This window comes from Ahaetulla prasina, chromosome 1 (genome assembly GCF_028640845.1).
Source record: "Ahaetulla prasina isolate Xishuangbanna chromosome 1, ASM2864084v1, whole genome shotgun sequence".
Taxonomy (NCBI): Eukaryota; Metazoa; Chordata; class Lepidosauria; order Squamata; family Colubridae; genus Ahaetulla; species Ahaetulla prasina.
The window spans coordinates 212,675,660-212,689,965 of NC_080539.1; the positions used below are offsets into that span (position 1 = coordinate 212,675,660).

General features: G+C 39.9%; 1 protein-coding gene across 1 annotated transcript in view; it reads left to right on the forward strand.

Moving 5' to 3' along the window:
• Positions 1–14,306, forward strand: part of TTN (titin) — a 334,386-nt gene that overhangs the window by 83,189 nt on the left and 236,891 nt on the right. Inside the window, exons 46-64 of the mRNA XM_058189537.1 lie at positions 4,537–4,815; positions 5,586–6,149; positions 6,587–6,868; positions 6,972–7,250; positions 8,159–8,437; positions 8,531–8,809; positions 8,929–9,216; positions 9,324–9,602; positions 9,716–9,997; positions 10,133–10,411; positions 10,496–10,774; positions 10,863–11,141; positions 11,259–11,546; positions 11,666–11,944; positions 12,385–12,666; positions 12,763–13,041; positions 13,166–13,444; positions 13,563–13,841; positions 13,961–14,248. Of these exons, the coding sequence (XP_058045520.1) occupies positions 4,537–4,815; positions 5,586–6,149; positions 6,587–6,868; positions 6,972–7,250; positions 8,159–8,437; positions 8,531–8,809; positions 8,929–9,216; positions 9,324–9,602; positions 9,716–9,997; positions 10,133–10,411; positions 10,496–10,774; positions 10,863–11,141; positions 11,259–11,546; positions 11,666–11,944; positions 12,385–12,666; positions 12,763–13,041; positions 13,166–13,444; positions 13,563–13,841; positions 13,961–14,248 (5,622 nt within the window). The remainder of the gene's footprint in view (positions 1–4,536; positions 4,816–5,585; positions 6,150–6,586; positions 6,869–6,971; positions 7,251–8,158; positions 8,438–8,530; positions 8,810–8,928; positions 9,217–9,323; positions 9,603–9,715; positions 9,998–10,132; positions 10,412–10,495; positions 10,775–10,862; positions 11,142–11,258; positions 11,547–11,665; positions 11,945–12,384; positions 12,667–12,762; positions 13,042–13,165; positions 13,445–13,562; positions 13,842–13,960; positions 14,249–14,306) is intronic.

Below are 14,306 nucleotides of genomic sequence, written 5' to 3' on the forward strand. Positions count from 1 at the left end.
TCCTCAAACATGTGTCCAATGTTGAAGTCAGCGTAGGAGACCTAGCTAAACTTTCTGTTACTGTTACTGGCAGTCCAAAACCTCAGATACAATGGTTTTTCAATAATGTTAAAATAACATCATCTGCAGACTATAAATTTGTGTTTGATGAGGAAAGCTACAGCCTCATTATTCTTTCTGCAAACTTTGAACATGAGGGAGAATATACTTGCGTTGCTAGTAATGTTCATGGCGAGACAGCTTGCAGTGCTTATCTGAAAGTAAATCCTAAAGGAGGTAGCGCAGAATCAGAGATAATCAGTGCAGTTTCCACAGAGATGATAGGAAGCCCTCAGTCTCCACATTTTGTTAGAAAACTAAATCCTGCTCATTTTGTGCAAGGTGCTCCAGCTGTGTTTGAATATAATGTGACTGGAAAGCCAGCTCCTATAATTCACTGGTTTAGGGGAAATGACCAAATTTTCTCCGGTGTACATTACACCATTATCCATAATCCAGATGGTTCTGGGTCTCTGACAGTGAATAACTGTCAGAGGGAAGATGGAGGATTATATTTCTGTAAAGCAAGCAATATCTTAGGTGAAGCCACAAGTAGTGCTGAACTTATTATCGCCCAAGATGTCTCTGATGAACTTCCATATGTAGACCAGAAAGACATGCAGAGAAAATTGACTATGTTAGTTAAAGAAATTGCAAGAGAGCAGGCGACTGAGTCACAGATGAGTGCAATTATACTTCCTGATGATAAAGGGCACAATGGCCAGCAAGCAACGGATGCAACTGTAATGGAGATTAAGCATTCCCTATATAGTGCGGCTGATACCTTAATTTCTTTCTCAACAACTACTCTGCAGCAGGAATCGCTGCTTATCCAACAAGAAGCCTTGCCTGGGTCTCACAAAGCTGAAGAAATTGTAGACGTGTCTCATAAGACCAGTAATATTGTGGCTGCTACATCATTAACTGTGAGTGAGGTGAAGGAGGATAGTGGCTTTCTAGAGCAGCATTCAGGGGCCACTCAAAGCTCATCACTACTTCAGGTATTTAGTTCTGAATGCCCTCAGATTTCTGATATTTGTTTACCAGTTGTGGAAGAAGCAAACCATGAAGAAAAAGAAAAACACTTGCCAATTAAGCTGCCAGAAATAATAAATCCAGAGTCAGTTCGGGAAGAAACATCTCCATTAATTTCTATTCTTTCTGAGGAGAAATATGGGATAAGCTTGGATGAATCTCTCATATTCTCAGCTCCAAAAGCTGGAGAAGCTATCTCAGTCCAAGAATCTAAGCAAGAGGGGTATATTTCTAGAACTGAGAGCATCCAAAAATTGTCCAAGGAAAGCTCTTTAGCAGCCCATGTACGCAAGTCAGAGAAGGGGGTACTAGTGCAGGAAGAACAGAGTTTCCAGTCCATTATAGCAACTCAGCAACATGAGATCAATGAAGCTCTTACAGTGACCGTTAATAACATGGACACGCCTGAAAAGATTCAACCAACCCAAGAGTCAGTAAAGGCACTGCAGGTCCCTCTGATTGCCTCTGAAGAGATATTCCCCAAAGAAAGGGTTTTTGAAGCAACTGTGGAAGGTTCCCTGAAGCACGACAAATTTATGAAAGCAAACCTCATGGCAGAAGAAAAACAGAAGCTTTCCCATGAGGTCACCAAGACGATTCCTGATTTAGAAGGCACAGTCTTAACAGAGGTACAGAAAGAAAGTGGAAACCCATTGCATTTGCCCATTGTGTTTGAACAAGCAACCCTTCCTAAAGAAGAGCATTTTAGTACTGAGGTACCACCAGGAGATGAAGTTGTCTCTAGCAAAAGCCAAAGTCTGCTTCACAGCTTAATAACAGAAGAGCAGCTTCCTACAACAAGTGAAGAAGCGAACCTTCTTTCTCCCCTGGAGGAAGTTGCTAGCCTGCAGCTTGTCAAAGATCCTGTTTCTGTTTTGCATCTCCAGATCAACCATACTGAGCAAGTCTTGTCTAAAGAAGACATTTTGACTTTACCAAAACCTGAATGTCAAGCTGCAGTACAGAAAGCAGAAACCATGATTAAGCGTACTGCGACTTGGGAGGAACAGAGCCCAATCTCTGCAGATACACTGGAAGCCATTCAGGATGGGATTGCTGAAGAAAAATCTTCGGCTACCTCAGAGCCTCAGCTCCGTAAATGTTTGACTGTCATGGCAGAAGAATGGCTATTGCCCAAAGAGCAAACTCTTCCTCAAATGGACACAGAGAAGAAAGCAGCCCTGAAGAAGGATGACTTTCCGATGGTTATGCAGGCTTCAGGTATCACTGAAACGAGGGCCTTGGCTGCAGAGCACATTAACCCATTTAAGGATGTTGAAAGCAAGAACTGTGGGGTAGCCTCTGAGCCCAAACTAATTCTGGAATCTGTACGCGTTGAAGAATGCAGCGTTCCTATCGAGGATGCTGATCTGTTAGAAGCCACAGAGCAAGATTTTGCAGCACGAATCCAAGAAGGGCAGTCAGTCAGGCTCCCATTAATACTAGAAGAAAAACAACCTTTCAAGGAAGAACACCTAAGCAAACTCACAAGCCCAGAAAGCCAGCATACGACAGTTCACGAAGAATTGAGAATAGTAATGGGAGTGCCCCAAACTCTGGAAAGCCAAACTCTTTCTAAAGAAAGTCAACTTGCACAAGAAACTCCAGTGTGTTGCAGCCTAGATGTGAAACCCCCGGTAAGACGCCCCTTAAAAACAGCTCTCGTAAATGAACCTCATTCATTTTCTTTTGACACTTTCAATGATATAGAAAAGATTAAATTAAAAACTGTAAAAATAGTCAGAGAACCTAAACATACCTTGTTCATCTGCCTTCTTACCAAAGAAAGTTCAAATACTGCAGAAATAAGTCTTCCCTTTGATGGAATATATTCTCATAAGGTTACCATAAGAAATGAATTGCAAGCTCCATTTCAGCCGGTTGTTTATGAAGAAAAACACATTCTGATGGCAGACGAACCCAAAGTTATATCTGAAACCAGAAGCTGTAAGTTGCTTGTTATTTCTTTACCTTTCAGAGAAATGCACTTAGGTATTGTAACTGATATTCCCATTCAACAGCAGACTGTTGGGGATTTCACTGGTTACCTTGAGCCCCAACAGGCCAGAATTAGTACTGAACCCAAAATACAGCTGGAGCAACCTGTGTCTGCCCAAGAAGTCAAATTTCATACTCTAAAGGAGGAAAGTAAAGATGATAGTTCATCAGTGCCTGCCTCAGCTGAAAAACCAACTTTCTCTCCAAAAGTGGGAGAAAGAAAAGAAGAACTTTTTGAGGAACATGACAAGGAGACTCATTTATTTGATGCTAAGGAAGAAAAAGATAGAAGTCCCGTCATAAACCTAAGTTTGACAGACACTGTGGTTGAGGAAGGTGAGGGAGTGAAATTTACTTCCGAAATAGCAAATGCTGAAGTGGTAAATTGGTATTTTGAGAGTAATCTGATATTTTCAGGCAGTGAGTTCAAGTGTTTGCAAGAACATGACACTTACACGCTCATAATCAACCAAGCATTCAAGGAAGTACACCAAGGGAAGTACACCTGTGAGGCTCTGAATGAAAATGGAAAAACTACAGCAACAGCAACACTCACAGTTGTAAAAAGAGGTTGGAATAGGAGGATAAGATATTATTTTCCTTCACTGATTTCCTAACTGAGAATACATGCACAGTCCTTATATTAATATCCAAAACAGACTTCTGTAGGGCACCACAAACTAATCACAAAATTCACCCTTTTGTTTTTTCCTTAGTGTGCCTGCACTTTCACTCTCTAGTTCCTCATATACGCTAGTACCTACTTCAGTCTTTGAAATTATTGTACTGTATTTTTCATTTTTGGTAATATAATTACAGTACATTAATTACTACAATTTCTTTCAGAAATAAATTCATTTGTAATTTATAATTATAATATATAATTATTCTTTTTTAAAAAGAGTGCATGTCTTAAAATTTTATCCCAATATCTACAGAGAAATTATTCAGTCTTCTCACGGTTACAATAAGGGAGCCCTTACTCAGGAGGAAGTCCCACTGAAAACTGTGGGGCTCACTTAGCAGTAAATAAATATAGAGGTTCCACTGTGTGTCATGATTTTTTCCCCCACTACTTCAACTTGCTTCTCATGTTTTATTTTGCCACTATTTCTACACAACTTGGTGCAATTCCGTATATCACATTCTTTGTTTGCTTGTCTTACTGTAGTAAGCAGAAAACGTAGTACCATAAAAGCTCCATTATGCACTTCAGTGGAGACTTGCAGTAGTCTGGCCATTGCCACATCACAATAACTGGTAGTTGCTTTTTGTTTGTTTGTTTTTTTCATTTCTAAATGTCATTTTCTTCTACAGTCACTTTCCTTGAATTGTGCACAGAGAGAAATCACCCATCTTGTTCCAGTCACTGTATTAAACAGAGATTTGGAATGATATCATCTTATTATTATTCATGTACATGTTGGTGGTTGCAACTTTCTTCTTCTTTGCTTTCAATTTCAGTTGCACCCATACTGAGAAGAAGGTTAGAATCCCAAGAGGTTGCTGTGAATCACCTTGCTAAGTTTACTTGTGAGATTGAAATGGCACCAGAGGTACGATTTCAGTGGTACAGAGCAGGACGGGAAATCTATGATAGTGACAAGTACACCATTTATACAGTTAATTACACATCGACTCTTCAAATCCCGAGACCTCAAGTTGTGGACTGTGGTGAATATACCTGCAAGGCATCCAACCAGTTTGGGAGTGTGAGCAGCACAGCTACGTTGAAAGTAACTGGTAAGGGTGATGCCTGAGCTTCAGTTTGCTTTCTAATCACATATTTGAGCATAGTTTATTGTTCAGTTCCATGGTTTAATGTACTGCCAAATATAGTTTTGAAGAATGAAGATAGACTAGCTGACCAGTCAAAGTGTTGCAATTTATCATGTTTTTTTTTTTTAATGACCTGTTTTAAGATGGAAGGAAAATAAGCAAATAATTTGTTGGGATATCCCAATTAATGTACAAGGGATGCTACATCAATATCCACAAGTCTCCATGAACTGAAATACTGCTGGTGGGATGGGGAAAGGGGCTCAGCTGGAATGTCCACCCTCTTCCATAGAACATAATAGGGAGAGGCATGTAGCACGAATGGGTTGTGGGTAGACACATTTTTTTCATCATATTCTTCTCAAAACTTTCTTAAATGTCTTCAGTCTTTTAAGGAAATTGCTAATTATATCTTTAAAAAATGCTACTGTAGGATTTCATCCAACCCTTATTAGAGGATAGTTCTGGGATATTGGTAAACTAATAACGTGGCAACCCAATTTTGCAGGAAAATTACTCTTTCTGGATGAAATTCTGAATTTTGAAATACACATTGTGTCTAGAGATAATAATTATGCTATATGTATTGGCTATTGGGGATTTTAATTTCATGTCTATGGTTAGTCAATGTAAAGCATGGGGATGTACGATTTAAGTTTTTTTCATTTTGTGGGTGAGAAAACAGCCTGACATATTTGCCTAGCCAAACAAGTCTCTTCCCCTCTCTTTTGCAGAAGCGTTTCCTCCAACTTTTCTAACCAGACCTGAATCTCTAACAACTTTTGTGGGTAAGAGTGCCAGGTTTCCCTGCACTGTGGCGGGCACACCTGTGATAGACACCGTGTGGCAGAAGGACGGCACTCCAATCTCTTCCACAGAACACTACAAAATTATAGCATCTGACTCCAAGCATAGTTTAGAGATTACACGTCTCACGGTCAATGACAGGGGGGTTTACAGCTGCAAAGCCTCCAACAAGTTTGGAGCAGATGTCTGCCAGGCAGAATTAACCATTATCGATAAGCCACATTTTATTAAGGAACTGCAGTCTGTGCAGTCCGCAGTCAATAAAAAGATACATCTTGAATGCCAAGTGGATGAAGACCGCAAAGTAACTGTCTCCTGGACTAAAGATGGCCACAAAATACCTCCAGGCAAGGATTACCGAATCATGTTTGAAGACAAAATAGCATCTCTTGACATCCCGCTGTCCAAACTTAAAGATTCAGGCACATATACCTGCACTGCCGCAAATGAAGCTGGAAGCAGTTCCTCATCAGCAATGGTAACAATAAAAGGTAAGAAAAAGATTGGCCCACACAACATAAACACTCTTTCCGCTCTCTTTACTAATACTATAATATTTAGAATTAGAAGGTGGACAGGAAACATTTTAAAGGATTTTTTTTTTTGCTTCTTCAAATTTGGTGCACCATTTCTATATCAACCGTATCCTTTAAAATATTTAACCATAGTCTTAATATGCTTTGAGTAAACCTCAAGGTTTAACCAAAATAGAAGTACATATATTTTAGTAGCATGGATAAAAATCTTTTTTTTCTCCTAGAGAAATCTTGGTTACATGGTTTAAAAGTCAAATTCTGAATAATGACAGGAACTGGAATTCAATCCAAAACTGACCGCATGCTCCTAAATAATTTGTGTTGTACTCTTCGTATTACGTTGATCTTCTAAGATCTTTGGGGGATTCTTTCTTTCTGAATTCTTTCTGTAGACCCACCATCCTTTGTGAAAAAAGTGGAGCCCTCTTACTTGTTGACTCCAGGGGAGTCAGCCCGTCTTCAGTGCAAAATCAAAGGGTCTCCTGTGATCCAGGTGACCTGGTTCAAAAATAACAAAGAAATTAGAGAGAGTGATACATCCAGGATGTCCTTTGCCAACAACGTGGCCGTGTTAGATATTTCCAACATGAAAGTGGACGACAGTGGAAGTTACTCATGTGAGGCAGTTAATGATGCTGGCAGTGACAGCTGCAGCACTGAGATTCTTGTAAAAGGTTTGTTCTTCTACTGACTGATGCTTTCTTACGGAGATACTGTTTTCTATGCATGTGTTTCACCAGCCGCTAATTCTTTATTCCTACTCTGATGGTTTTATAGAACCTCCTGCTTTCATCAAAACTCTTGAGCCAGCTGAACTAGTGCGAGGAACAAATGCCATTCTTCAGTGTGAGGTTTCTGGTACCGGACCATTTGAAATCTCTTGGTTTAAAGAAAAGAAGCAAATTCGCAGTAGTAAAAAATACCGCCTGGCATCCCAAAAGTCTCTTATCTCTCTGGAGATCTCTTCATTCAATAGTGCAGATGTTGGTGAATATGAATGTTCTATAGCAAATGAAGTTGGAAAGTGCATTTGCAGTGCAACATACATACTGAAAGGTTAGTGAGAGATCAAGGGGGCTGCATGTATCTTTTAACATAAGCAAGAAGGACATTCTTTCTTGGAAACAGCTTTTCTTTGCTTAACCATTCTTTTGTTGCTTTTCTTTACTCATCTCATGGCCCATGGATGTAAGCAAAAAGAAAGTGTCCTTCAAATGAATCACAGAGTAAGAGTGTTTTGCCCATACAATATCTCAAATGACTTTTTAGTGATCGCTTTGGGTTGCAATTGGATACATGGCCCAGGTCTCTTATTTGCATTATTAGAGACACTTCTTTCGGTTTCAGGATTTATTTATGTGAACAAAGCAGTTTTAAGTAGCTCAAATTTAAGATAGTTACTAAAGGTTTCAGGCACTGTTAAACATGATATAAGCACCTTAATGATGAAATGGAAGAGGTTTGATGGTTCAACAAGGTAATGCTGTCCAGTTTCAGCAGCAGCCGCCAGACAGTTTCTTCCCAGGATTCCCATAAAAGAACTGGGGGTTAACAACCTGGCAGGGAACCGATTATGTGCCTTAAAAGAGAAAACAGGATAGAATAGCACATAAAAACCCACTGCTGTCTTTGGTATATAATATGAATGTACTATAGATGTGCCAAATGCAAACATTTCTATCTTGGAACTACGTTTCCCATTCCTTTAGCTCCCCTGTCCTCAGAGATAAAATGTTGCATGTAAAACTTTTAAGATTATATGGCAAATAATAATTTCTTTCCATCAAGACTATAACATTCCCTTTTCCTTTAAATCTCTTTTGGTGTCGTATAGTTATAAAGAGTATGATAAGTACCGCATTACAAGCTCTTTCAATTTTCTTTCAAAAGCCTGACATGCAACTTGTGTCTAATGTGAAATAATAAAAACAAATACGTTTTTTCCCCCTCTTATTTCAAATTAGAGCCTCCATCTTTTATTAAGAAAGTTGAAGATGTGACTACGCTTGCTGGAGAGACAGTCTTTTTGCAGGCAGTTGTGAAAGGCTCAGCTCCTCTTTCTGTTACTTGGATGAAGGGCAAAGACATTATTAAAGAAGATAACAAAGTCAAAATTACCTTTGAAGATGGCCTTGCCACTTTGGAAATTTCAGGTGTCCAGATTAATGCTAGTGGTAAATATACCTGTCTGGCTGAGAATGACGCCGGAAGTCAAACTTGTTTTGGACAATTAGCAGTTAAAGGTCAGTTGAGGAACATTTTAACATCTCACAATCCCTACCTGGGCAAGCTGTTTGTGTTCACTCGGTAATGATGACTGTTTAATTCTGTTTTAGAACCTGCCACAATCGTTGACAGAGCGGAATTCGTGCAGGTGACAGCTGGGGACCCAGCAATTTTGGAATACACAGTTGCGGGCACCCCAGAGTTAAAAACAAAATGGTTCAAAGATGGAAAACCTCTGGTTTCCAACAAAAAGTATAGAATCAGTTTTAAAAACAACGTTGCCCAGTTGAAATTCTACACTTCGGAATTACATGACACTGGGGAAATCACTTTTGAAGTTTCTAACGACGTTGGACGGAGTGCATGCACCACCTCGTTTAGCGTGATAGGTTGGTAGACATCTTTAGGCTAAGAGATCGCTACTCCAGTTCTCCAACCAATTTCGACACTTTTGTGAAATGCTTCTTGTATTACATTGGCTTTCTTTCTTTGCCTTGCCTTGAAATAGATCGTACTCTTCCTCCATTCTTTACCAAAACTCTGCGGAATGTTGACAGTGTGGTTGGGGGCACCTGCCATTTGGATTGCAAAGTGTCAGGCTCGCTTCCAATAAAGGTATCTTGGTTTAAACATGACAAAGAGATCACTCCCAGCGCCAAGTACGCAATACGGTATGAAGAAGGCTCAGCGTCCTTGGAAATCAAGAAATTGGACACCAAGGATGTAGGGGTGTATTCTTGTAAAGCTACCAACTCTGCAGGCAGTAAAGAATGCAGTGGCACTTTGGCCGTAAAAGGTTTGCCATCTTTTCTGCCTTCTTTTCTTGGTGTTTCTTTCCAAAAAGTGTTTGTCATCCATTATTTACTTACCTTTTCTCAAATCTGTCTTTCAAACATTGTATAGAACCACCTAGCTTCGTAACAGAGCCAGAATCGCAAGATATATTGCCTGGATCGACAGTGCGTTTGAAGACTACTTTTAAAGGAACAGCACCATTCTCTGTGCAGTGGTTTAAGGGTGATGCTAAATTAACCACTGGAGGAGCTTGCTATATCATGACAGAAGCCTTCTCAAGCTACTTGGAACTTTATGCAGTAAAATCTTCCAATTCCGGTGTTTATTCATGCAAAGTCAGCAATGCGGCTGGCTCCATTGAATGCAGTGCAAACTTATTTGTGAAAGGTTTGCGCTCTCTTATTACCTTTTATTTGGGTGGATATCTGAAACGTAAAATGTTGGCCTCTTATTTTAACTTCTTTCTACCGCTCTTTCAATGGCTCTCCTTAATTTCACAGAACCTGCTTCTTTCTCGGAAAGGCTGGAGCCTTCACTGTTATTTAAGAAAGGAGAATATGCCCAGTTGGACTGCAAAGTAAAGGGCACCCCTGAACTTAAAATCTCTTGGTTTAAGGATGATCGAGAGATTAAAGAGAGCGACAAGTACAAGATGATTTTGATGGATGCGACAGCAGTACTCAGTCTGCTGGATGTCACCATTGAAGACAGTGGTGTATATATGTGTGAGGTGAAAAATGATGCTGGGAAAGAGACCTGCAGTAGTATGGTGGCAGTAAAAGGTGTGTGTGTGTGTGTGTGTACATGTATCTTAAACCCCCTTTCTGCCAAGTTTTCTCCAAAAGACGATTGTGTCTTGGAAAGATTTCAAAAAGGATTTACCATTCCTACTCTCTTTCTTCTGTCTTATACTTTAGAATCACCATATTTTATCAAGGAATTTGAACCCAGGGAAGTATTAAGAGACTCAGATGTAATACTGGAGTGTGAGGTCTTAGGTACTCCCCCACTGGAAGTATATTGGCTAAAGGACAACAAGCCTGTGAGGAGTAGCAGGAAGCACAGAATAACCACTGAGAAATCCTTGTTTAGCCTCCAAGTGTTCAAATTTGATTCTTCAGATGCTGGGGAATACCAGTGCAGGGTAACAAATGATGTAGGAAGCTGTGTCTGTAGCTCTGAACTGGCCCTGAAAGGTTAGTGCTACTTAGAAAATCTGTCTTTTTATGCCAATATTATTGATGGTATCAGTATTCACTCAATATCTATTCTTCCAATAGAGCCCCCACAATTTGTGAAGAGAATTGAGAACATTAGCTCTCTCCGGGGAGGCACCATAGTGTTTCAGGCAACAGTTAAAGGCTCCATGCCAATAACAATTTCGTGGTTGAAAGACAACGATGACATTATTGAAGATGACAACACAAAAATGACTTTTCTGAACAATGTGGCGACTCTCATGATCAGAGCCATTGAAGTGAAGCATGATGGGAAATATTTTTGTCAGGCGAAAAATGAAGCCGGCATCCAAAGATGTTCTGCTTTGCTAACCGTGAAAGGTCTGTGTAGCCTGCTCTCAGTTCTAGGATGCAGAACATTATCTTTAGTCAACATTACAGCTCATATTTATTCCTGTATGTATTACAGAACCTGCCACAATCATTGATAAAGCCGTTTCCATCGATGTCACGGAAGGCGACCCAGCTACTTTGCAGTGTAAATTTTCAGGAACGAAAGATATTAGTGCCAAATGGTTGCGAGGTGGGAAGGAACTGACCTTTGGCCCTAAATACAAGATCACTGTTACTGATACAGTTTCCATGTTAAAGATTGTCTCTACAGAAAAGAGTGATAGTGGTGAATACACATTTGAGGTTTCAAATGATGTTGGGAGCAGCAGCTGTAAAGCTAGCATTAATGTCTTAGGTGTGTACAACATATTTCTCTTTTCATAAAACTTCTATTTTGGGTGGGGGGGGGGCGGCTACAAGGCAAACATAGAAGGTTTGATCTAATTTCTTTCTCTTGGTCTGTCTTTGATAGATCTGATCATACCACCTAAATTCACCAAAAAGCTAAAGAAAATGGATAGCATTAAGGGGTCTTTTGTTCACCTTGAATGTATTGTATCTGGGTCCCATCCAATAAGCATCCAGTGGTACAAGGATGGCCAGGAGATAAGTGCTAGTGAAAAGCACAAATACTCTTTCCACGATAATACAGCATTCTTGGAGATCAATCAGCTGGAAGGTTCAGACAGTGGATCTTACACTTGTGAAGCAACCAACGAAGCAGGACAAAACCAGTGCAGTGCATATTTAACTGTTAAAGGTTTGGATGGCTTTTTCTTGTTGGCAAATCCTTTTGCATGTATCTTTCATTCTGAATCTTCTTCATTCCGGTATCACTGATGAACCTTTGGGGGCGGTTTTTCTTCTCACTTTTTGTAGAACCCCCAAGTTTTATCGAGAAACCACAGTCACAAGACGTTATTCCCGCTGCTAGAGTCCAGCTCAAAACTCTTGTGAGTGGCACACCTCCCTTACAAATCAAATGGATCAAAGATAGCAAAGAACTCCTTTCGGGAGCCTCTCGTTCAGTGTATAAGGATGACACTTCAAGTGTGTTGGAGCTCTTTTCAGCCAAGCTATCTGACTCAGGAAATTATATCTGTCAAATCAGCAACGATGTCGGGTCAACTACCTGCAAAGCAGCTCTCTTTGTGAAAGGTCTGCATTTTCTTTCTCCTGTGGTTATTAATTGCATTTTAGAATAGAATAGAATTTTTTATTGGCCAAGTGTGATTGGACACACAAGAGATTTGTCTTGGTGCATACGCTCTTGGAGTACATAAAAGAAAAGATACATTCATCATGAATCATAAGGTACAACACTTAATGATAGTCATAGGGAAACAGTCAATATAAATCTTAAGGATACCAGCAACAAGATTACAGTCATAGTTATAAGTGGGAGGAGATAGGAACGATGAGAAGATTAATAGTGATGCAGACTTAGTAACTTCGTAATTACATTTTACATAGGGTTATCATATGCAAGGAAGTGATGCACAGATACCCTCGTGCCCTTCTTCTTGGCTCTTAAAAATGCCAATTATTTTTTTCAGTATATCCTTTCTGAATGCATTTTTATCCCCTCCAAATTTTAGAACCACCCAGATTTATACAGAAGCCTAGCCCTGTAGTAGTTTTGAGGAAAGGGCAGTCTACCACTTTGGAATGCCAGATAGCCGGCACACCGAAAATCCACGTGGCTTGGTATTTCGATGGGAATGAAGTATTCGACTCTGATAAATACGAAATTTCCTTTGTGGACAACATTGCCACTATTACGATCATCAATGCCATGGTGGAGGATAGTGGGACTTATATATGTGAAGCTCGTAATGACGCAGGTAGCAAGAGCTGCAGCACTGAACTGAAAGTGAAAGGTTAGTCTTCCTTTCTGGCGTCGTTCACCTGTGTTGTTCGATTTCCCTTCTTTTTCCCCTCCCCTGAGATGGTTTTCTTTTCTTCTTCCAATTCAGAACCTCCCACATTTGTAAGGGAGCTGAAGCCTGTGGAGGTGGTAAAAAGTTATGATACTGTATTAGAATGCGAAGTCACGGGCACCCCACCCTTTGATGTAATCTGGCTAAAGAACAACACTGAGATTCGAAGCAGCAAAAAATATACCATGATAGATAAACAATTTATATTTGCCCTTCAAATAATGAATTGCGATTCCCAAGATGCTGGTGAATACCAGTGCGTTATATCGAATGAAGGCGGAAGTTGTTCATGTAGCACAAAAGTCAGCCTGAAAGGTTAGTTTACGTGTGGCAGTACGGGAGGAAACGTCTATAAAAGATTTTGGTGGGTTTTTTAAAAAAATTTCTTCTTCTTCAACACAATTTTAAAACTTCTCATGGCCTGTCTTCAAAACCACAGAGCCTCCTTCCTTCATTAAGAAGATAGAAAATATCCACGCTGTTCTGAAAGAATCTGCCACATTTCAATGCGTCGTGGCTGGCTCCCAGCCACTATTGGTATCTTGGATAAAAGATGAGAGAATCCTTGAAAATGATGAGAACTTCCACATTACGTTTGAGCAAAATATTGCAAAACTGAAGATTAAGAAGGTTGATCTTAGTCACAGTGGGAGATACACCTGCCAGGCAAAGAATGAGGCAGGAGTTGAGAAGTGCTTTGCTTTACTGTTAGCACAAGGTGTGTGAGGTGTTGTTTTTTTTTAATCTCTACTTCGAATGTGAATTCTCATCTTCTGCCTACGGTGCATAGGAAGGCTTCAACACATTTTTTTTGTTTGTTTTGCTTCTTACTTCAGAACCTGCTCAGATCATAGAAAAGGCCAAATCAGTTAAAGTGACTGAAAGAGACCCAGTGACTCTGGAATGTACCGTGTCGGGAACCCCGGAACTTCAAGTCAGATGGTATAAAGATGGGAAACAGCTTATGCCCAGTAGATTTTACACTATGAGCCTTGACAATAATGTGGCCAGTTTCAGAATGGAATCCGTAGTGAAGGAAGACAGTGGTACCTATACTTTTAAAGTTGAGAATGACTATGGAAGTCATAGTTGTGAGGCAGTTGTGACTGTATTAGGTTTGTATTCACCTTTACTCCAATCAGCATGTCATTTAAATCTTCTAAATATTTTCACAGAGAAGCTCACAAACAAGGAATGAGTTAACTATTTGTCTTTATCTTCTCCCTCTGGGCAGATCAAGCAATTCCACCTTCATTTACCAAAAAATTATCAAAAATGAGTAAAATTCTTGGATCATCTGTTTGTATGGAATGCAAAGTTTCTGGGTCACTTCCGATTTCAGCGAAATGGTATAAAGATGGAAAAGAGATATCCGATAGTGCAAAATACAGAAGTTTGTGCCACGAGAACACCGTATCGCTAGAGATCAATAACCTAGAGTTGACCGATTCCTCCAATTACACTTGCAGTGTGACTAATATTGCAGGAAGTGACTCGTGTAGTGCCATCTTAGCCGTGAAAGGTTTGGATTACTATCTTCTTTCTCAATTCTGTACTGTATAAAATCCAAATCTTGTCCA